Source organism: Capsicum annuum, unplaced genomic scaffold (genome assembly GCF_002878395.1).
Source record: "Capsicum annuum cultivar UCD-10X-F1 unplaced genomic scaffold, UCD10Xv1.1 ctg2112, whole genome shotgun sequence".
NCBI classification, from domain to species: domain Eukaryota; kingdom Viridiplantae; phylum Streptophyta; class Magnoliopsida; order Solanales; family Solanaceae; genus Capsicum; species Capsicum annuum.
The window spans coordinates 82290-107299 of NW_025827026.1; the positions used below are offsets into that span (position 1 = coordinate 82290).

A 25010-nucleotide genomic window follows, 5' to 3' on the forward strand; every position below is an offset into this window, starting at 1 on the left:
TTGAGAATATAATTAAGTAAATAAAAATGTGTTCTCTCTAAGGACTTAAGTTTTCAGATGAGATGATCCCACACTTCAGCATAGTATTAGAGTAGGTGGAGATCACAGTATCGAGTCTCGCTGTCACCCATATAATAAAAGAATTTTCCATGTGCTTGGCTAATGAGACCAGATCCACACATCGGGGGGCATGTTGAGAATGCAATTAAGTAAAATTTTGTTCTATCTACCAACTCAAGCTTTAGGTGAGACAAGTGCTCCGCAATTTGTCCAAAATAGTGTTCCTAGAAATAGAAGACAAACGTGAAAGGAAAAAAGTATCTGAAGTTCATTAAAAATTGAAAATAAAAAACTAATTCCAATGAGTATCTTCAATAAGAGAACTCAGATCAAATTGGTATATCAAATAACTCTATCCGAGCTGGAACAAATTTGGCAGTGGATGGCGAAATTGTTGATTGAGATAATTAATTAGCATGATTTAATATTTCAGCAGACTTTGTTTTTCCTTTTCCTAGAATAATTATACGAATATAATATTTTCTTCTATTGTGATTGGTTATCTTTTCTTAATCAGCTTGGATTCACTTGTACAAATACCCCTTCTCATGGACTGTAAAGACGTACTGAAATACAAAAAAGACTTTTCTTCTTCCTCAATTTTTAACAAAATCTTAGTGATCCTCACTATTTAGTGAATGGGTAGTCTATTAAACTTGGCTAACTACACAAGGATAGATTATTAAACTCTGGTAAAACATTCTACATCAGAATATACATTTACTAAAAATTGCTTGCTTCTGTTTCTACTTTCCATAAGCAAGGACCAGCTTTTTCGAATTGTTCAATAGCCCCAGCCCCATGCAGTTCACTAAATGAACAGAGCGAAATTGTCAAGTTTCATAGTACCAATTGTTTCAGGAACACAGCTTAACACATCCTCTTCTACTTTCAATTTCCATAGTTATTGATACAACTCAAATGGGCATCAACGTTTTTAATCACACAACTCGAGGCCAACATAAAGAGGTCCAAGACATGGTCGCCCTAAGGATCCAAGAATGTGCTTGGAGGCCCGTCTTCGAGCTCCTAATGAAACAATGTCATGTTTGGAAGATAGCTTGGAGCCGAGGAAAGCCATGACACAAGGAATAAAGAGAGTCCTTGTGGGTTATTTCCAAAATAGCCACTTTTAGGCTATTTTTGTAATAGGCTATTTATGCAAAGGCAAATACTATAAATAGATGCCTTGGACATTTCATTTAGAAGCATTTGATGAATTATGAATGTAAACTCTATTGAGAGTGTGAAGCAAGCTTGGATTAGCTTGTGTTGATCTTTTGTTTGGAAGCGTGGGTTGCTTGGGAATCGATTCCCTTGAAGTCTACGTAGGAGTTAGGTGCTCGTGGTAATATTAAGGAAGGTCGTTGGATTTGATACATCTTTCGGTTGTCCTTTCTCTTATCATCTTTCTATCCATCTTTTACGTGTTTATCTCGTTTTCCATTGATTTTCTCTAGTTTTAATGTGTTTTCCGCTTTCGTATTTTGGTTCGTATCATTTGGTATCAGAGTCAAGCTTGATTTCGTTTCCACGAAGTCAATCTTAGGTCGCGTTGTTGATAAATCGAAAAATCACCAAAAAAAAAAAAAGTATTCCCGTTTTTGTCCCTAGGTCAACTTTTGAGTTTTTGATTTTTGTGTCTATTTGTGTTTCTAGTTTTAGATTTGAGTTTCCTAACACAATTAGAGTCGAAATCTAAAATTTGAGCTTAATCCAAGGATTTGAGCGATCTACTATTGTTGGAGCTTGAATTGAAGAAACTTGAAGGTGGGTTCTCAATTTCGGTTTTTGTTGGTGCGAATTTGGGCTTGTAAACGTGTGGATTGTGTTCAGGAGGTTGAAATGAGCTTGGAGTTTGAATTTCATCATATTCCGAGGTCATTTGCTTGAGGGTTAATTTTGAATGTTCTTGGTGTTCTTCATGTTCTTCAAATATTGTTGAAGAAGAACATTCAAAAAGGTGTGTTGGATCCAAAAGGGAAGTGAGAGAAGAGTGTTGTGCTTGTTTATTCCCAAGAATATTCCATTCTTCCAAAGAGTGAAGAGAATCAAAAGACATCAAAAGGGAATATTCTAAAGGAAGAGACAAAGAAGAGTACAAAGGAAGAGATCACAAAGAATTCAAGGCTATCAAGAGTTGAATGATCCATTGTTGAAGCATCAACGCCTTGGATAATCTCCTAAGAAGCTAACAAGATCATCCAAAGAAGGAGAAAAACGTTGAAGACCCTCAATACCTCTTCCTTACACGTTAAAAAGCAAGAAATGCACACTGGTTAAGGGTGACGACTTTGTTGACAAGTCATCAACGAAGTGACAACTTATCAGCCTTAGTCGTCAACTCAGTGACAAGTTATCACACCAAGTCGTCAACAACACTGCTTAGAGGTGACGACTACCAGCAAGTCGTCAACCTTAGTCGTCAACTCAGTGACAAGATATCACACCAAGTAGTCAACTACACTGCCTAAAGGTGACGACTACGAACAAGTCGTCAACTCAGTGACAAACCATCAACCTAGTCATCACCTAAAGGCAGCCCAAACCCCTTGTGTGTCCAAGTTTGACGACAAGGTTGACAAGTCATCAACCAAGTGAAGACTACCTTCCTAGTCGCCAACCAAGTCATCAACTTGGACTGAATTTTCATAAGCTCAATTTTAGATTCTTAGTTTCTTTTATTTGATTCATTAACTTCTTCTCTTTAATTCTAACACTAATTAACGACTAGTAATCAACCTACTTAGTTGTAAATTAGTTCTTGAGTCCTTTTCTTTCATTGTCCTATTTATTTCTAGCTTTTGTCTTTTCACTTCGTTGTTAGTTCTTGATTCAAGTTCGTACGTCATTTTTATGTAATTGAGTCTTTCAAACAAGAATACATTTCGACCTCAAGCCACAATTGGTACCAAGCATTTTCATTGGAATACAAACAATCTATCAACGTTTGCGACGTCAATTGAGTGACAAACAAAGGTGTGAACCTTGAGAGCTTATGAGGTTGATTCCTTAACTTTTAACTTGTTTTTTTCGTTTTGTTAGCTTTTCTTTTATTAGGTACTATGGCATCGGGAAATATAACGATGGGAGCTTTAATGGCGGCCATAATGGGTATGAAACAAGATATAAATCAAAGAATAGAAGGCATGGAAAACTCTCTTTCGAAGAAGTTGGATGGCATGATGGGGCATCCAAGTTTCCCCAAATCCACCCTTCCCAATCCACCAAATTCTCAAGCTCCCTTAATTGGACATGCTCCAAATGAACTTCAAGGTAACCAAGCTTACTCTTGCACTCTAGTAAATAAGGCTAGTAGCCAACTAAGTGTGTTTGATAGCTTATCTTTAGGTGAGCCTAATGTCTCTTTACTTCATAATGATGATGTACAACTTGAGAGCGTGGATACACTAGTTGATCTTAATGATGACAAAATTGACTCTTCTAGTAAGATCGATTTGTGTCCACCTAGTGTTGAAGCCATTGTAACAAGTGATGGTATATTGTCTTGTGGACATTATGTGGACCAACTTGTTCGTGAATCCAATCCACCACTTGAGGATGTTTGTGATGTGTTTAATGAACCTTAAGTAAGTGATGATGTTGAAAATGTTGGTCAATTGAATAGGAGTGACCCTCTATTTGCCTTTGTTGATGCTCATGCAAGTGTAGAGGGTATAACTCATTGTATTGGTGGTACTCTTGGGGGAGAGGAGTGTTTTCGAAACCCATGTCCCTGGCCACTCTACCCATTTGATCCCGGTGATCATTTGAAATGTGGTGGTTCTTCTCCACACCACTTGATGCTTGGTCAAGATGACAAGAAAACCATGGTTAAAGTTGTTGGAACTCATCCCTATGACGGAAAGTCTTTGTTGGAGATTTCTAATCTACTTGAGAGACCAAAGTTGTGTAAAGGAAGGGTCTCCAACAAAGATGAGTGTTATAAAGGAGTTATGTGCTTATTTAGACTTGGAACCCATGTGAACCTTCATGAGCAATTGATTGATTACCATGGTTCCTCTAACCAACCCCATTATCCAAATCTCTTGAGTAGCCAAGTAGCTCTTACTTTTTGGGGTTACACACCCTTAATTGATCATTTCAATGCTTGGTTATATCTTAAGTGTGTGCAGCATTGGCATGATGTTTTCAATAATTGTGCTAACCCTAACCCTCATGCCATGAGGATAGTGTATTTGCTAGTGTCTCCTACTATTTTGCAAGGTTTGGATTCGAGGTCGAATCCTTTTCAAGAAGGGGAGAATGATACAAGTCAAATGGGCGTCAACATTTTTGATAACACAACTCGAGGCCAACATAAAGAGGTGCTCATGGTAATATTAAGGGAGGTCGTTGGATTTGATACATCTTTCGTTTGTCCTTTTTCTTATCATTTGTGTCTATCTATCTATCTTTTCTATCCCTTTTATCCTTTACGTGTTTATCTCGTTTTCCATTGATTTTTCCTCGTTTTCATGTGTTTTCTGCTTTCGTATTTTGGTTCGTATCAGTTATCCATTCCTCTCAAGCTCCTATAGTTGGTATGTATTGAAACACTATCATAATGCAAAGAGTATTTGACCAAATCCACCAACTTCCATGATACTATAAATGCTATATTCTCTTAGAAGGACAGCACGGTGCGCTAAAGCTCCTGCTATGGGCAGGTTCCAGGGAAGGGTCCTACCATAAGGGTGTGTTATACGCAGCTTTACCTTGCATTTCGACCAGAGGCTAAAAGTTATATCCTCCTACTTTCAAGAATATTCATATCTCCACCTGTTTTAGTTCATGGAGTTTAAGAGAAATTGTTTAAACAGATTATATGGTATGGAATCTGATATAGAATCTTAAAAATAAAAGTATGAAAATTTAGAAAGTCATTCAAAAAGATATGTGGAAGGAACGAGTTAAAATACTACTCCCTCCATCCCATCCTTCTTTTAATAATCGAGAAATCCTCAATGGCGAGTGGCGCACAACTCGATGGATAATGGACCCACCTCTCTACCCTTCTCCTCTAAAAATATCAAAAATCTGCAACAAAGTTCGAACACATCATATGTTGCATGCCCTCTACCCCATTTTATGCGACATCCTTTCTTTTTTAATTTGTCAAACAAGAATGACACCTCTCACTTTTTGGAAACTATTTAATTTTAATACCTCCATTTTACATTTAAGGACATGACTTATTGGAACCCTTACCACCACTCACTTAAAATGGCATAACATGTGAACTCTAATGATACTTTTGGTACTTTGTGTACATTTGGCTTACATGTCAAAAATCTTATTTAATTTCTTAAATTTGTGCACAATCTTCTTTAATTTCTTAGTTTCATAAGGATTTTGTGTTTCGCATAGCGGTAGCTTTAGTGCACCAAGCTACTCCTTTTTTTTTTAGTTTCATAAGTATTAGGCTGTCTATTTGTTGTAATAAAGACTCCTATATAAGGAGAGAAAAAACACTTACGCAGAAATTCGACCAGAATCAAGAGATCGGAGTTCTCTCCCACTACACTCTAAGGTTTCAGCCTTCTTTAACCAGCTGAATTTATATATCAAATATCTTTAAACAAAATAGGTCGCACTAGGAATTCTAACAAATGCAAGAGAAAGTCAAAGGCAATTGATTCAGATTTTCCTGGTAATCGTCCTGTGACTCGATCCTTTGCAAGAAATCCTAACAATTTGGTATCAGAACCTTACACAATAGACGATGAGATCAATTCCAGATTGGAAGAACGTGAGATTACAGAAATTCTAAAGGACTCGAAACTTACAGCTATGAACAACGCCTCGGCGAAAGAATTATTCAAGTCATCTAAGAACAATTCTGAGAATGAAAATTGGATCCATAAAACCAGCAACTCGTGGAACTGAGTCGAGTAGCCCGACGGTTGATAAATCAACTTCTACTAGTAAAGGCAGTACTCTGCCTATTCTAACCATAGGCGACCAAAATCATTCAACAAGTGGTAATTCCCATTCAACAATAGCAAGGATGCAAGAATGAATTTTCCTTCTTATGCCGGTACCGACGACCCATATATTTGGGCACATCATTGAGAACAATTTTTTGAAAATCAACACACAATCGAAGCAGAAAAGGTTGGAGTGGTTGGGTTTCACATGTTGGGAGAAGCGCAGTTATGGTATTATCAGTTTAAACGAGCGAAAGGCCCACTGAATAGGGAGGAATTTCAAAAACATGGTCTCTAGTGATTTGGACCTCCTGAACTTTCAACCTCGTGGGTGAATTGGTCACGCTTTGGCAAACTAATACAGTTGAAGCTTATCAACGTCAGTTTCAAGAAAAGTTGGTCAGGGCTAATGAGCTTATTCCAAAACACTTGCACATGGGAATATTTATGGTAGGCTTGGATAATTCAATAAAAATAGACGTGCAACTACTCAAACCACCTGACTTATCATCAGCTATGAGTTTAGCTCGGGCTTTTGAACATAAACAACAATTGCAGAAAGTCAATAATATGGCAAGGTGGCATGGAAGTCCGAAACAAGCCTAAGCAGAATGGTAAACTCAGCAAAGTCTACTACTAGTTTAGTTAGTTCAACTTTCTCAACTAGTATCATACAAGCAACCAAACCCCTTTTGTCACACGATTAACTCGGACAGAAATGGTGAAGAGAAGAGCTAAGGGATTATGCTATAATTGTGACGAACAATATTCAGCCACTCACCAGTGCAAACAACTCTGGAATTAGATGATTCAATTGACAAGATGATACCAGAAGTTCTGGAGGATTACTCGGAAATTTCTTAACATGCTATTACAGGTCAAAGACAAGCACAGACTATGCAATTGCCTGCAATTATTAACGGACAACACATGCTCAGTCTTATTGATTCTGAAAGTACCCATAACTAACTTTATAAGTTATACTGTTGCGAGTCGATTAATCCTTAATATTTTCTCCTAGCACAATATCAAAATCGACATTGCTAATGGAGAGACCAAGGGTAACAATTTTCATTGATGACCATTGCTTTGTTGTAGATTCTTATGTTATTCCTTTGAACGGATTCAATATTGTTACGGGAGTTAAGTGGTTACAGCCCTTGGGTCCTATACTTAGGGATTTTGCAGAGCTTGTTTAAAGGTAAATCAATTTTGCTTCAGGGACAACAACAATATTGTGAGAAGTTTTTGCATTTGTTAAGAAAAGCAACTACGGATGAGCAATGATTAAAATACTCTTGATCGAGTTCGATGATTTATTCCAGGAACCTATGAGTTTACCACCACTGAGACAATGTGACCACCGCATCAGTTTGTTGCCCGGGATAACCCATGTAGTTGTTCATCCTTATCAATAGCCTCAGCGACAAAAAGATGAGATTGAGATGCAATGTTACCAGCTATTGCAACAAGGATTTATACGACCAAGCAAATCCCCTTTTTCCTCAACTGTGTTATTCGTATCCAAGTAAGATGGATCTTGGTGCCTTTGTATTGATTATCGTGAATTGAATGCTAAAACAATAAAAGACAAGTTCCCAGTTCCAATAGTGGACGAGTTACACGGGGCCAAGTTCTTTACTAAATTGCATTTGAAGTCTAGATACTATCAAGTCCGTATGTCTCCAGCAAAAATGGAAAAGACAGCCTTTCAAACACATCATCGGCACTTCGAGTTCCTTGTCATGTCGTTTGGGCTCACTAATGCCCCGTCCACTTTTCAAGCTTTAATGAATGAGGTCTTTCATGAGTACTTACGCCAATTTGTGTTGGTTTTCTTAGAAGATATCTTAATTTAAAGTAGTAGTAGGAACATTTGGTTCAACAACTCAAGTACGATCTAAATATTGCTTTGGTACAACTCAAGTAGCTTATTTGGGGCATATTATTTCAGCAACAGGTGTGGAGGTAAATAGGAGCAAAGTGCAAGCAATTTTAGATTGGCCTCAACCTCAGTCAATTACCTCTCTTGGTGGATTCTTGGGATTGGTGGGTTACTACCGCAAATTTATTCGTGACTACAGACAATTTGACAGCACTCTTGACTAGTCTACTCAAGAAAAACTCCTTCTAGTGGAACGACTCGACCCTTGCTACATTCTAGAAGCTTCAGCAAGCACTATCCTCTACTTCAATACTAAGGTTGCCCGACTTTAATATGAATTTCATTGTAGAATAAGCTGCTTCAAGAGGTGGTGGAGGAACTGTTTTGCAAGAGGGCGGTCAGCCCATAGTAACTTTCAGCCGACAGTTGGCAGCTTGTCGCCAAAAATTAGCTGCATATGAAAGGGAGCTGATTGGCCTTGCTAAAGCAATCCAACATTGGCAGCCATACTTGTGGGGGCATCCCTTTCTTATCTGAAAGGATCATTACAGCCAAAAATACTTGCTAGAACAACTTACTACACCCCCTCAACAACACTGGTTGAGCAAACTCATGGGTGGTATACGAGGTTGGTTATCTCAATAAAGTTGTGGATACTTTATTGAGAACTACACCTGAGGACCCTTCTTTGAATGCTATTAGCTACCCTCGTAGCACATTACTGGACACCATTTGTGAGGAGCTTGCGGGATCATCAGAACTATCGAGTTTGTGTGATAAGGTCAAGCTAGGAGACTTGAGTTCGGACAAGCTAGGCTACTTTTGTTTAAAGGTCGCATCTACTTTTTACAGAATTCCAATTTGCTACCTACTGTACTATACACCTATCATGATAGTGCGCATGCCGGGATACAAAACCTTGCACTGAATTCGCGGGGATTTTTACTGGAAAGGTATGAAAACTGACATTGCCACATGCCACTGCCTGCCCGGTGTGTCAACGCAATAAATCAGAACATTTAAGTCTTGCAGGATTAATACAACCTCTACAGCTATCAGGGCAGACATCTCAATGGCTTACTCAAGTCTTGGGGAAAGTCGATCTTGTTTGTAATAGTGGATCGGTTCTCGAAATATGCTCATTTCATGCCATTGGCTCATCCGTACACGACTGCACAGGTGGTTCAAGTATTCTTTGAGCAAATTGTTCGCTTACATGGGATACCAAAAACTATTACATGTGATAGAGATATGGTTTTTACTAGCACTTTTTGGAACTATTTTGCTTGAATGGTGCTAAATTACAATTCTCCTTTGCTTACCACCCACAAACAGATCGTCAGACGAAGGTCGTTAACCGTATTGTGGAGATGTATCTTCGTTTCTTTGTTGGTGATTATCCTCGAAAGTGGGTTGATTGGGTTCCATGGGCGAAATTTTGTTAAAAAACATCTTTTCATTCAGCATTGCAAACAACAATCCGGATTGTTTATTGTCATGACCCGCCTCATTTGCTTTCATATAAACTAGGGACAAGTTGGGTAAAAGTTGTTGAGAGTGCATTGTTGGATTGTAATAACGTTTTGGGTGATATCTGGAATCGGTTATAGGAAGCCCAACAACAAATAAAGGAATATTATGATAAAGGTTATCGTGATGTAGAATTTGCTCCAAGGACACTTGTGTGGCTTTGTTTACATCCCTATAGACAGTGCTCCACTCGATTGAGTATTTACAATAAGTTGTCCCTTAAATTTTATGGTCCATTTCCGATCTTATGTCAAATTGGACAGGTTGCATATGAGCTGGATTTGCCAAGTGACAATTGAATCCATAATGTTTTTCATGTTTCCCTTTTAAAGGCATTCAAAGGCGCCACCTATTACAAAGCAACCACCACTCGAGGATCGCCAAGTAGTTCCTCTCCCTACTGCTGTCACTAGAGCTCGCGTCAATAGTGGTACAAAGGAGATTCTCGTAAAATAGTCAGGTATGCCAGAGATGAAGCTATGTGAGAGGAAGTAGACTCTTTTCAACAAGGTTATCCATCGTTCGAGCTTGAGGACAAGCTCTTTCAACACGAGGGGGGGTAATTCGTGGATGCGTTTATGGGCAAGGCATATGCCCAAAGGAAGGACAATTAAATTAATAGATTACTTTTATTATTAGTAGCTTTATTTATTATTCTAAAATAGGATTTATGTAAGTTGTCATTATTCATCTAGAATATGGCTGCGTTTCCTAGTTTCATAAGGCCTAGGCTTCCTATTTGTTGCAATAAAGACTTCTGTTTAAGGAGATGTTTAAGGAGATATTTGAGGAACAAAAACTTACGCAAAATTATAACCAGCATCAAGAGATCAGAGTTCTCTCCCAAAGAACTCTAAGGTTTCAACCTTTCTTTAACGAGTTGAATTTATATAGCAAATATCTTTAAACAAAATAGGTCGTTCTAAGAATTATAACAAAAGCAAGGGAAAGTCAAAGGCAATTGATTCAGATTTTTCTATTTATCGCCCTATGACAATCCTTCACAAGAAATCCTAACAAATACAAACACATAATAATCTCTCTCTCTCTATATATATATATATATAACAGAGACTTCAGCCCGGTTACGTGGTGCAATTATAAACGAGGAGGAATAGTATTTATGCTTTTTTACAAATTTTTAACAGTTAATTCCATTTAACTTTAAATAATAAAATACTACGATGACCTTCCAAGTCATATATTGAATCTTCGCGCTTTTTCTGCGTTTAAAGCTTTCCTATAGCTGCCCGCTGTCATTTATGACTTGTTGGGACTGACAGTTCGATTATCAAGCAGTTTGTTAGGGACTAACAGTTTGATTATCGAGCAGTTTGTTTAGGACTAACAATTCGATTACCGAGCAGTTCGTTTGATTTTAATTACATTTGTAACAAGCTAGGTACATATTATTTGTATGCACTAGCTTGAGGGGGACCTGTTAGAATATGAGTAGGAATAGGAATGGTACATAACATCCTACTTGAAAAAGGATTGTAATGTAGTGCCTATAAATAGGCTCTCAATGTAATTATGTAGATACACAATTCAATAACATTTTCTCCATTATTTCTCACATTTACATTCACCTCTTTAGGAATTGCAAATTTTCTTTATCTCCATATCTCCAGAGAAGGTAATATGGCTGCAGACTTCTTAACTAATTTGGGAGAATGTAGAAGGTCTCAAATTATCTCTCATGAGAACTCCCTTCCTGTATGTTTGTAGGTTACTATTAAGCCAAGGAAGAACTATTTTTTGCTAAATGATGTGAATTCATGAATCTAAGATCTTTTGTGCAGTCTTCTTTTATAGTCGAATTGTACCAGTGTATGGTAGATCTTTTTTGTGCAGAATCTATTTCCAATGAATCCCTATCATTCTAACAGTCACAATGGAGTCCAAAATGTATGCCCTCCTCCGTGTACAATTTTTCGATAACTGATAGGTCGGGGTTCAGCCATAACCCCCACCGCATTGGTGAACACTTTAATATTTGAAAATTTTGAAGGATCAATTATAAGCTTAATGAGGTTATCTGTGGCTGCATAAAGCTCGGGTCCATTACCTAGTAATAAAATAAAACAGTTACATTTATGCCTTATTTTCACCCTTCTTCCTGAGATTATAGACCTCAGTAACAGCAGGTCTAACACCCTCCCACACCAAACTCAATGCAACCTTCCTTAGCAGTGATTTTATATGAACTCTCCACTCATATTACTCGACACATTTTAATAAGAAAGGTGGTGAAGAGCTATTTTTGACTCGCATATTATGATTTCAATGGTTGAAGACAGTATTAAATCCATTGTTGGTACTGCATTCAAATTCTTAAATACTATTGATTCCTTTGTTGGTAATGCATTAAAATTCACAATTCAAAACCATTTAAAGCATTGTTATGTATGTTAGTTTGTAAAACTGTTGGATATCAAGAATTACATGTCTGGCTTAAAATGGACGAAAGTACCACATAGCAACTTAACTAGAAGCTGGAGTTCAAAAGACAAGAGGTAATAGCTGTCGTCTAGAACTTAGGCTTACCAAGAGAAATGCAGGCACCGACTACTATGTGAACATATGCCTGAACAAATGCATCAACATTTATCTCATCTGGGTCACTCATGGTATCACCAAGGCCTTTCACACCATTTTGAATAACCTCCGGAATTTGAGATTGAATCCATTCTTCAGATGCATGAACTCTAGAGGAAATTAAACCATATTTAAACCTGAGAAGCAACTTATAAATGTCATTGCTGATTGGAAAGTGTTGGGAGTATGTTTTACCTGCTCCACATTATCAAATTCCGAGCAATGACACGGAGCATTATAAAATCAGGTCGAACATAGTGTAAATCAAAATGTGTCTGCGGGATAGATAACCTAGAATAAACCAACTCTGATTCTGTCTGCAATAGATTGAGAGCAAAATTAATGATGAGAAGAAAGTTGTCTAGGAGGTTATCTCAATGGAAAAAGTAATCTTACTTCTAAAATTACCTTCAAAAACATAAGAGCAATGGCAATGGTAGCTCCAGGTGCAGTAACATCAACATTGATTGCAGTGCCGTCCATTATCTGCAAGAGAAAAGATACAGTTTCGGATGATTGGTACCTATCTGTAAGTCAGATAAGAAGAGCAGTAATATAATATCCGTGAAGCAATAAGACGACCTGACCTGTCCTGCACTCTGATTAAGTTCATCAATAGATGGAACAAAAAGATGGAACCTCTCCTGAAGATCAGTTTGAAGAATTTATTCAAAGAAAATGAGAACATTACTTTAGTGGTAAATCATAATTTTGGAATCTCAACGCATAAAACAGGAGACAATTTCTGCAAGCATATACATTTTGAGGTTCCTTGCCACCGATGTACTGGAATAACCGATCAACCAAAGAGTCCACGAAGCCAGGAGCATCTTCTCCACGACCTTCAGTTTTTAAAAAAAATAAATACTTAGAAACAGCTATTAGCCATAATAATGCATCTGAACTTTCAATCATACCCAAAGAAACCAATCCCAGTGAAAACCCAGCTGCAACTGCATATCCCTCCCTTTCAAGCACATTATCTCCTCCACTCCTACGACCAATTTCACCCTGCAAACTGGTTATCAGTGGTTGAATTCATGAAAAGCATGCATAAAACTTGGATTAACACTATTTTACAATTGTGGCCTAACACGAAACCATCGCTTCCATGTTAGCAAGATCAGCATGGAGTATGGACAAGTGCTAGCAAATGGATGGGGCAGATTGGATATGGGCAGGTTGAAAACGGGTTAGACAAAGAGTAGAAAGAATCTGACCCGCCCATACTGGGTAGTGGTCAAATTTGGGTTGAATAAATGGATAACTGGATACTTCCGTCCATGATTTTACAAGATCAAGATTTTGATTAAAACACATTTTAAACAAATGCTGAATATAAAAATATTTGAGCGCAATAACACGGATAACTTTTCCAAAAGCAATTCTAGGATTTAAAATTGTTCTCTGTCCAATGAAACAAAATCGACTTATTAAAGGTTAACTTGTGAACTTTGGACTGATCTCAGACATTACAATGCTGATATTTTCTTTTTAAAATAAAATTATATGCTTAGACACTATTAAAAATTCTTAGAATGCACGGTATCTCAGTCTTCTTCCTATGTTTAGCCCTCGTAAACCGTATTTGATCAGCTAATCCATTTTATAAAGCGGGCTATCTAAATTGATTCATATTTGATCCGCTCTTTAAAAAATCAACTATCCAACCTCTTTTTAACTGGTCAGGTCAGATGGATACTCTAATATTTTATCCATTTTGCTAGCACTAGTATGGACTATCTATAATCATTTAGGGATCGTTTGGCAGGATGTATTACAGAAAATAATGCATGTATTAGTGATAATATTATTTAATCCTTTGTTTGGTAGAATTTTCAGCCCGTATTAGTCATACACCCTATTCAGTATTATAGGGTGTATAACTAATGCATAGCAAATCATAGTATTAGTTATACAAGGGTTATCGATACATGCATAAGTATGGTTTAAGACAGAACTACCCTTAATGAAACAAACCAAAGAGTGGATAATAAATAATCCCAATATAACTAATCTCAGCATTACTAACACATCCTACTCAATAATATTCTTATACACTCCACACCAAATTTTGTTAGCCTCCTAAGTTCACGTTTTAATAATGACCAACAAATGAGTGGATCTTTGCAGGATTTTAGAGGACTGCTGAATGAAGCAAATAAGGAAGCCGACTCCAGAAATAGAACGACATCAAATCAAGATCTGCAGCATCCCAGCGAATCAATCAAAACGAAAACAATCGGAAGGAAAATCTCGATCACGGAAATGCAGCTGATCAAATCAATCACAATGTAAAAGGAAGAAACAATCACAAACAAACTTGGAAGAGCATCAATCACTACAAAGAACAAAAGGAAAAAAAAAAATCACGGACAAGTATGATATGGACGTGAGTAAAAGTCGTATATGGACATATCATCCGGCTACATTCATCAATCAAAGAATCAATTCAAATCCTTGATTGAGAAGAAATCTCTTGAGTTTCCCTACGAAGAGTAGCAGCCGAAGACTATAAAAGAAGATGACTAAAGATGGACAAGAGTTATGCAACTTCAAGAAGAATATCAAAGTGTCTCAATCTTAGTCTCACAAAGCTTTGCAACTTTTAGTTTACAATTGTTGTAAAAAGAGTAGGATCGAATCAACTTTGTAACACAAACAGAAGTTGTGTCACAAGATCAAAAGAACAAAATAAGTCTTTGGAATTTGTTTTCCATCATTGTACTGGAGCCCGACATTGAACGATCTAAGGAAACATTGAAACCTAAGAGGACTGGAAGTAGGCACCACATTGGTGTTCTGAACAAGGATAAATCTCGGCGTTTTTCCTTTACGCTTGATTATTTGCTTCCTAAATTATTTAAAATCTAATCTGTATTGTGAGTGTACTGATCTGCAGGCGAGTCAACTGTGAGTAGCCTGTAGTCAACTCACAGAAAATTATCCATTCACCCCTTTGAATTTCAATTGGTATCAGAGCAGGTCTCACCAACAGTGTGCTTAACCGCAAGTTAGCAAAGATCAAACGGCAAATTATCAAATTCCCGGTGCTGTTCTTCAAGATGGTCACTCCTCCACAAGACTACCGTACTTCAATGGACAGCACTACTCTTATTGGAAGAATAAATTCAAAATCTTTGTCCAATAAAAATGACATCCAAGTCTGGGTTGTCATCAAGAAGGGTCCAAAGCTAATTCTAGGACTCAAAGAGAAGCAAAAGGACAAAGACAAAGAATCTAGCAATATTGACATAGAAGACCTTGAAAGTTTCAAGGTCACAAAGAACAACAAGAGGTAATCCAAACTAATGTATGTGTTATAAGTTTACTTCTTTGCGCAATTAGTTGATAAGAATCAAGCTACGGAAGGCACCAAAACAGTCCAAAAACAGTCCACAAATTCAAAGGGAATCCGAGGACCAAGGAGACCAAGTCTCGGCCAACTCCAACAACACAAGAATACAATATAACAAGGTGTATTAACAACAAAACAGCAACAATACGTGAAGAACAATAATAACAAGATACAAACAACCCACAGATTTGAGATTACAAGAACACAAACAAGAACACGATTACAAGAAAGAAACATAGATAGTGTGGCATAGATTATTACAATGACTAAGAACTAAGGTGTGTATCAAACACCAAAACTCTTAATAAATGTAATAACACCTACACTCTTACGGAGACCTAAAGAGAATCGGAATCCCCAAGCAACCATCGTTTCTAAGCTAGTTACCAACACAAGTGATGTCCACACTTGTCACAAGTGAAATCCACACTTGTAAGACACTCAAGAGAACTCAAAATATATCATTAAATTTATGGAAAAATGACCTAAAAGGTTCAATTTATAGTCTAGGTTAAACTTATTACACAAAAAGACCAAAAGGCCCTTAATGAGCCCATCACAAGGGGCGGCATTGGAGTGTGCTATTTGGACGGCTTTGGAGTGTTAGAAGGCCTCGGTCACACGTCAAATTGTGTTATCTTGGTTGGGCAGCCCCACAAGCTCGAGTCTTTACGAATTGGCTTCTAAATCATGTCCTCGAGTGCTAAGATGCCTCTTTGACCCATATCATCCTCCCTTTTTGAAAAGGATTCGACCTCGAATCCGAACCTTGCAAAACAATAGGGGACACAAGAAAGCACACATTCCTCATGGCATGAGGGTTAACGTTAGAACAATTATGAATAACATCACACCAAGTTTGCCCACACTCAAAAAATAACCAAGCATCAAAATGATCAATTAAGGGTGTATAACCCGAGAAAGTAAGAATTACTTGGTCATTTAAGAGCTTTGGACAAAGAGGAATGCTAGAGGAACCATGGCAATCAATCAACCGCTCATGAAGGCTCACATGGATACCAAGTCTTATTAAGATAGTGACCCCTCTATAGTACTCATCTTTGTTGGAGACCCTTCCCTTACACAACTTTGGCCTTTCAAGTAGATTGGGAATCACCAAGAAAGACTATTCGTCATAGAAAAGAGTTCCAACATCCTCACCCTTAGTTGGCTTGTCTTCTTGCCTAAGCACCGAGTGGAGTAGAGAACATAAAACCAGATTTACACACAAAACAAGCTTACCATCAATGTAATCATGCTCACACAACGCACACAAGTCATTCCCAACAGCGGTTTGAAAGAAATCAACATCACCATCTTTCAAATGATCACCGGGATCAAATGGGTGGAGTGTCCATGGACACGGGTTTAGGACACACTTCCTTTCTCCAAGATTATCATCACTACAATCATTTGTACCCTCTATACTATCATGGTCATCAACAAAGGGTCATTCCTATTCAATCGACCAACATTTTCAACATCGTCATTTGCACACAAAGGTTGATCTTCATGACTTCCATAAGACAATGTACTATCACTTGTCACAATGGCTTCAACACTAGGTGGACACAAATCGATCTTGCTAGAAGAATCAATTTTGTCATCATTAGAATCAACTAATGTATCCACAATCTCAAGTTGAACATTATCATCATAAAGTGAAGGAGCATTCGGCTCACGTAAAGACAAACTATCATTCACACGTAGTTGGCTACTAGCCTCATTTAGTAGAGTGCAAGAGTTAGTTTGATTACCTTGTAGCTCATTTGGAGCAAGTCCACTCAAGGGGACTTGACAATTTAGTAAAGCAGGAAGGGTGGATTTAGGAAAGCGTAGATGCTCTACCAAGTTATCCAACTTCTTGGAAAGGGAGTTTTCCATGCTCTCCATTCTTTCTACAAGTGATTCAAATCGGCTATTAACATCAAGTTTCATGCTCATTATGGTCGCTATTAAATCGTTCATGGTTACCTTTCCCAATGCCATAGTACCTATTAAGAAACACTAAACAAAAATAAAAAAAGCAACCAAGTTAAGGTTAGCAAAGAAAACATCCTCACAAGCTCTCAAGCCCACATTTTTGAAATGTCATTCAATTGGCCTCACAAGTGTTGGTATCCCGTTTATACTCCAATAGGGTTAGTTGGTTCCAATTGTGGCTCGAGGTAGAAGTAGATTCTTGTTCGAAACGACTCAAGAAATATTGTCCGAACTTGAATCAAGAATGGTTATGATTCATAAACGAGAAAAGCACAAAAATAAGGCTAACACGAAGAACGTATTCAAAAACTAATTTACAATCTAGTAAAGGAGTACTAGCTTGTCAATTAGTTATTAGAGTCAACAAACGAAACTAAGTATCAACAATAAGAAACTAAGAATCCAAGATTTGAACCTAAAATTGTTGTATTGTTGCGGAAATGGTGGCGTGGCAGCCTTGGATTGGTTGCGGAATTTTGAAAATTATTGTTTTCCAACTTGAATTTTTTTGTCCAACTTTCAATTTGTGGAAGAGTAATTTCGGGTTTGGAGGGGAAGGCACAAGTTTGGAGCCTTTTGCTCATTCAAAATAGGTTGACTTTGTTTGCACCTTTTAGGCAAAACACCTTTTTGAAGGGTGGTTGGCTCTTTCCTCTTTTGGCTAGTCTTGAAAAGTCCCTTACTCCTTTTTGGTGACTAGTCGTTTGAAAGATCTTTTGTCCCTTACTACTTTGGTATAGTTTTGGAACTTGTTTCAAGACAAACAAGAAAGACGACACTCTTCCACTTGGTCTTAAGATCAAACAACCACTATTGAAGGTTCATCTTGTCACAAGACATGAAGATTGGTCAAGAACACCAAGAACCTTCAACGAGGTTTGAAGATTAAGGTTCAAGTTGAACCTCAAAATAACAACACTCCCTTCAAACACAAATCCCCAACAACAATACCAACAACACACCCTTCAAGCTTCGGATTCAAACAATACACCAACAACGTTCAAACTTTGAATCCACAACACAACACCAACAACACTTCGGCCAAGCTTTGAATCCGCACAACAACAACAACACAAGTAGGGATTCAAGTTGGATCTTGACTCAATGGTGTTAGTGAAGAAGAAACCTAACACTAGAACACTCAAAACAAACAAAAGAATTCTAGATCTAGACACACAAGACAAGTTTCGGCCAAGATGCAACAATGACACCAGCTCTCGGCCAAGAACAACCAAACTTAAGAACAACATTTTTTTTTTGTTTTTTTTTACTAACCAAGCCCAAGATTGATCTAGTGGGAACAAAATCAGCCTTAGCTCTGATACCAAATGATACGAATCAAGCTAAGGAATGCACCAAAACAGTCCAAAAACAGTCTACAAATTCAAAGGGAATCCGAGGACCAAAAAGACCAAGTCTCGGCAAGAATACAACATGACAAGGCGTATTAACACCAAAACAGCAACAATACGTGAAGAACAACAATAACAAGATACAAACAACCCACGGATTTGAGATTACAAGAACACGATTACAAGAAAGAAACATAGATAATGTGACATAGATTATTACAATGACTAAGAACTAAGGTGTGTATCAAACACCAAAACCCTTAATAAATATAATAACAACACCTACACTCTTACGGAGACCTCAAGGGAACCGGAATCCCCAAGCAACTACCGCTTCTAAGCTAGTTACCAACACAAGTGATGTCCACACTAGTCACAAGTGAAATCCACACTTGCAAGACTCTCTCAAGAGCACTCAAAATATATCATCAAAGCTATGGACAAATGACCTAAAAGGTTCTATTTATAGTCTAGGTTAAACTTATTACACAAAAAGACCAAAAGGCCCTTAATGAGCCCATCATAAGGGGCGGTCTTGGAGTGTGCTATTTGGAAGGCTTTGGAGTTTTAGAAGGCCTCCTTCACACTTCAAAGTGTGTTCTCTAGGTTGGGCAGCCCCACAAGCTCGAGTCTTTACGTATTAGCTTCCAATCATGTCCTCAAGTGCTAAGATGCCTTTTTGACCATATCATCGTGGAGAAAAATACGACAAGATATCAACTTGCGAGACTGCAAAAAAATATTGGACAAATTGGAGGTAACCTACGAAGGAACCACCAAAGTCAAGAAGTCAAAGATTGTTGCCTTGGTCAGTGAATACGAGCTGTTCAAAATGGAAGAGAATGAGAATATTGAGCCAATTTTTGCCAAATTCAGCATGATCATAAGCGAACTGAAATCACTGAGGGTGATCTATCCACATAGCCGGCAAGTCCAACAAAGTCTCCCGAAAATTTGGGAAACCAAGGCAGCCATTCTTGAAGACAGGGATCTTCACAACATGTCATATGACGAACTACGAAGTAACCTCATTGCATATGAACGAAATTATATCAAAAGGTACCATAAGGAGGAAAAGAAGAAACCAGTAGCCTTCAACGCTGCTCCAACTAAAAAAGAGGACATTTTGGAAAATGTCAATAATGAAGGAATGGCCCTCACTAATTGTGAAGTAAGGCAGATCATGAGACAGAGACAGCAAAGATCCCAAGGAGCCAAAAATAATGACTCTACTGGAAACGGTGATTGTTGTTATTACTATGGAAATCTTGGGCACTTCAAACAAAACTGTCCAGAATTAAAAAGAACATCAAGGAAGAATCGAAATTTTGGAGCTTGGAGTGATGAAGATGAAACCGAAGAAGAAATAGAAGCCACCAATATGTGCTTCATGGCAATAGGTGAATCTAGTGAGGAAAGACTACACAGTTGTCATAATTGTAATATTCTTGAATCTAATTTGGATATGATAACTAACAAGCTTCAAAAAGTTATACATAAATATAACAAATTCGCTCAAGAGAAGAAGAGTTGCGATGATCGATTTAAACGAAAATCGAAGAGGAACAAAGAAGTTATCAAATAGAAATCGAAGCATGTCAAATTAAAGTTTGACTTACTTCTTGAATAACTTAATGTAAAAATAAAATTAACAGTTTCGTGAGATCAAACTCCTTTAAAAATAATTCAAGTTCCTCATCAAAATCGTTTAAATTAGCCAAGACCTCCTTCTCCTCTCGAGGACCTGTCTGTTTTATATGTGGACAGAGAGGGCACAAATCCTACAGCTGCAGGCATAAGCCAAAAAGTGTATGAGTTTGGGAACCCAAAGGAAGTACATCTAACTCGCAAGGACCTAAGACCGCTTGGGTTCCTAAACAAAATTAATCTTCTTGTTTTGCAGGAACAAGTCCACAAAAGCTATAAGAGAGGAATGTGGGTCATTGATAGCGCATATTCTAGACACATGACCGGAAAGAAAGAGAGATTTTATACTCTAAAGAAAAGAGATGGGGGATCAGTCAGATTCGTGACAATGCTAGAGGCAATGTCATTGGAGTTGGCTCAGTAAAACTCGACTCATCATGTGAATTCACTGAAGTATATCTAGTAGATGGCCTTAAACACAATCTGCTTTACATCAGTCAGCTGTGTAACGCCGAATTCAAAGTCTTCTTCAAAGCTGAAAACTGCTCAATCAAACACGACAAAAGAAACATCTCTCTCATCAGTGAATGCGTTGATAATATTTATGTCTTAAATAGTCCTGACTTTGCTACCTTAACTTGCCTCATTGTGCAAACCAATGATACTTGGTTGTGGCATAGCAAACTTGGACATGCTAGTATGTATATCATTGAGAAGTTGTCCAGACTGGAATTGGTGAAGGGTCTACCAAAACTCAAGTTTGAAAAGGATCCCATCTGTGATGCCTGCTAATTGGGTAAACAACCCCGGACATCATTCAAAGTCAAAGACGTCGTCTCTACCACTAAACCTCTTCAACAATCCACATGGATCGATTTGGTCCTACCAAGACCACAAGCATTGGTGGAAAGAGATATGTTTTCATTATAGTTGATGATTACTCACGTTTTACTTGGGTAATGTTTCTTGCTCACAAACATGTGGCTTTCACAAACTTTGAGAGTTTTTGTAGATAGGTACAAAGAGAAGCTGGAATCCTCATCACTTACGTTCACAATGATCACGAAGGAGAATTTGAAAACAAGGAATTTGAGGAGTATAGTGACCAGAACGGATACTCTCAGAACTTCTCTTCACCTCGGTCTCTTCAGCAAAATAGCGTAGTGGAGCGAAAGAATTGATCCCTCCAGGAAACTGTCAGGATCATGCTATTAGAACATAATCTCCCAGATCACTTTTAGGCATAAGAAGTGAGCACAACATATCACATCATCAACAGATACTTGATCAGACCTATTCTAAAGAAAACGCCTTATGAACTCTAGAGAGAAAAGAAGCCCAACACTTTTTTAGCTTCTCATCTATCTTTTCCAACGATCGCATACTTCCCCCCAATCCTCCTCTGGTTCTCCTAAAAGTCCTCTCATCTCCATATCTGCCCCCTTTAAAATTCACCTTCCTCTCTCTCCCATGACCAGAACCAGTTCAATGGTGACCATGTCCAAAGCTCTTCCGAAATCCCTCATCTCCCTGACATCCCTGTTCTTCTCTTTGAGTTATCTGATGAGTCCTCAACAGACTCTCATTCAACTCTCATCAAGAAACGTCCTAATCCCAATCCAGCCCCCTCCGCCAAGAAACCTCGGCCAAGCCTTTTGCTCTCCCTCCCTCGAGAGGACATGCATAAGTTTTGGACATGCTCTCACACAGACAAATTTTTGTCTTTAAAGGTCGATCCATTGTACCCGATCGCATTATCAATCTCCGTCAATTAAAAGACTGTTTCTGTAATATCAATCACTTCTTTAAGTTTCAAGAACTGTCCCTTGTCTTTCGTCTTTGTGGACTTTTGGTCTATGGGGATCCAGTTCACATGTTTTATGCGAATCTTCACCGCTCCCCTGATAGTGGTGAACTCGAGACTCTTGTGCTTAGCACGAGAATCATTGTTAATGATTTTCTGTTCAAGAATGCCTTTGATACTAAGTTCTCTATTTTATGAATGGTAACTGGCCCGATGATTTTGAGGCCAGCTTTGAAGAAACCAAGAAATTTCTGTCAAACACTGACTCTGCTTCGACCAGTTTTGGTCCCCTATCTCTTTGTTTCAAGTTTCGCATTATGGCTCACATAATTGCTACTACAATGATTCCCCGAAAAGGACCTCTGAGCAATATCACCAGTCGAGATATTTTTGTACTGTATTGTTTGGTTAAGAAAATCAAAATCAATTGGGCAACATGGATCTATGAGTACATGCTTGAAAGTGCATCTAATGCTCATACCTCTGCCAATTTACCATATGGCCTGCTCATTACTCGAATTCTTCAGTATTACTCCATTGATCTATCTACTTACACCCCAGTGGAGGTTGTTGCCACTTATGATTCCAAAACGTTTGCAAGTATGGGATATGTCTTGGTTGAAGAGGAATGGTGCAAGAAAGATTCTGCTCGGGCAAGGTCAAAACTTCCCAAGGTAAGCAAATCTGTCTCTAACCCTATGATGCCTGTTTTGAAGGACCTGGAGGAGATTTAGGATCGGTTCAAGGAGATCAAGGATACTGTTGCGTCGTTGAAAGAGTCAACTTCTAAACTTCTGGACCTCATGCAAAGTACCAACACAGACATAGGCATGGTTAGGTTGGCTCTTGATGGGTTCAAACAGGAAGGCGTAAAATTGTTCACTCAGATGTTCACCCGAATGGATTCCCAGAAGAGTATAATTTTCGTCCAGAATTCCTATTCCTCCTTCAAAAACGTTGAAATATCATATCCAACCTTCTGTCATAACATGCATAATACTCTGACCTACTTTCTCAAGAAGCGGTGAACAATGATGACTCCTTTTTTTGTATTTTATTCAAAAGGGGGTTCTGTCCCTTATGTTGATGGGTTGTAAGATGATTTGTTACACACTATCTGCTCCACTATTTTTTTCTCTGCCTAGTTAATCGATTATATATATATGCTTCTTGTCTACTATTTCATTTTTTTATAATGCCAAATGGGAGAAAAAGACAGGAACATAGGAAATGCCTACCAGTCAAGGGGAGCACGTCGACTAACGATAAACGATAGTCGACCAATACTCAAGATATGTGTACCAGTCAGAGGGAGCAAGCTGGTAGACAAGGAACTCGACTGATGATTACAATCTTTTATCATTATCAAAACGGGGGAGATTGTTAGCCTCCTAAGTTCATGTTTTAATAATGACAAACTAGTGATTGGATCTTCGCAGGATTTTGGAGGACTGCTGAATGAAGCAAATAAGGAAGCCGGCTCCAGAAATAGAAGCACATCAAAATTAAGATACGCGGCATCCAAGCGAATCAATCAAAACGAAAGCAATTGGAAGGAAAATCTCGATCCCAGAAATGCAGCAAATCAGATCAATCACAACGAAGTAAAAGGAACAAAAGATCACAAAGAAACTTGGAAGAGCATCAATCACTACAAAGAACAAAAGGAAGAAAAGATCATGGATATATCTGATATGGAAGTGAGTAAAAGCCGTATATGGACATATCATACAGACATTCCTCAATCAAGGAATCAATTCAAATCCATGATTGAGAAGAAATCTCTTGGGTTTCCTTACGAAGAGTAGCAGCCGAAGACTAAAAGAAGAAGACTAATGATGGACAAGAGTTACGCAATGTCAAGAAGAATATCAAAGTGTCTCAACCTTAGTCTCACAAAGCTTTGTAACTTTTAGTTTACAATTATTATATAAAGAGTATGATCGAGTCAACTTTGTAACACAAACAGAAGCTGTGTCACAAGATCTGAAGAACAAAATAAGTCTTCGGAACTTGTTTCCCATCATTATACTTGAGCCCGACATTGAACGATCTAAGGAAACATTGAAACCCAAGGGGAAGGCGCCACATTGGTGTTCCGAATCAGGATAAATCTGTGTTTTTTACTTTACATTCGATTATTTACTTGCTTAATTATTTCAAATCTGATTTGTTTTTTGAAGTGTACTGATCTGCAGGCAAGTCGACTGTGAGGAGCCAGTAGTCGACTCACAGAAAATGTTCAATTCAACCTCCCCCCCTCTTGAATTTCAAATTTCACTTTAATGCCAGAACTACAAAGTAACAACAACAACAACATACCCAGTGTATTCCCATAAAGTGGATTCTGGGAAGGTTAAGTGTACGCAGTCCAGCCAGAACTACTAAGTAGAAACAAATAAATCTGCTATTTCCCTACACTTAACTCCTAGAGGAACAAATTTATTTTAGATGAATTGTCCCACTATTCCAATTAGCTTTCAGTGGCCTCCGTTCCTAACTAAGATGGAGAACAATAAAAGTAAAATAATGCACCAGACATAAGAACTCAAGTTTCACATATTCGAACAAGGGGAATAGTTTTACTCATCCAGACATATCGAAACCAACTACCCAATAATACATAGTGATTATTCAACACGTGATCAACATATGATCCAAGAAACCTCCAGAAGAGTATAATCATCCAAGGTTTAGAGAAAGTACCAGAAGAATTTGCATTGTTTGGGGATGTGCCGATCCCTCATATAGAATCCCGACAGAAAGGAGAGCTGCTGACTGAAAAAACAATCCAATTGCAAGAACAATCATTCTTCAAGACAGATACTTCATTAAAGAGGCAGGTTATTTGCCAAAAGAAACA

General features: G+C 38.0%; 1 protein-coding gene across 1 annotated transcript in view; it reads right to left on the minus strand.

Annotated features, from left to right (window-relative positions):
• Positions 1-24925, minus strand: part of LOC124890629 (anaphase-promoting complex subunit 1-like) — a gene marked incomplete at its 5' end in the record, with an annotated part of 64616 nt that extends 39691 nt beyond the window's left edge. Inside the window, 7 exon segments of the mRNA XM_047402423.1 lie at positions 11953-12113; positions 12199-12320; positions 12412-12489; positions 12591-12647; positions 12763-12845; positions 12921-13014; positions 24854-24925. Coding sequence (XP_047258379.1) covers positions 11953-12113; positions 12199-12320; positions 12412-12489; positions 12591-12647; positions 12763-12845; positions 12921-13014; positions 24854-24925 — 667 coding nt within the window.
• Between the last annotated feature and the right edge of the window lie 85 nt (positions 24926-25010).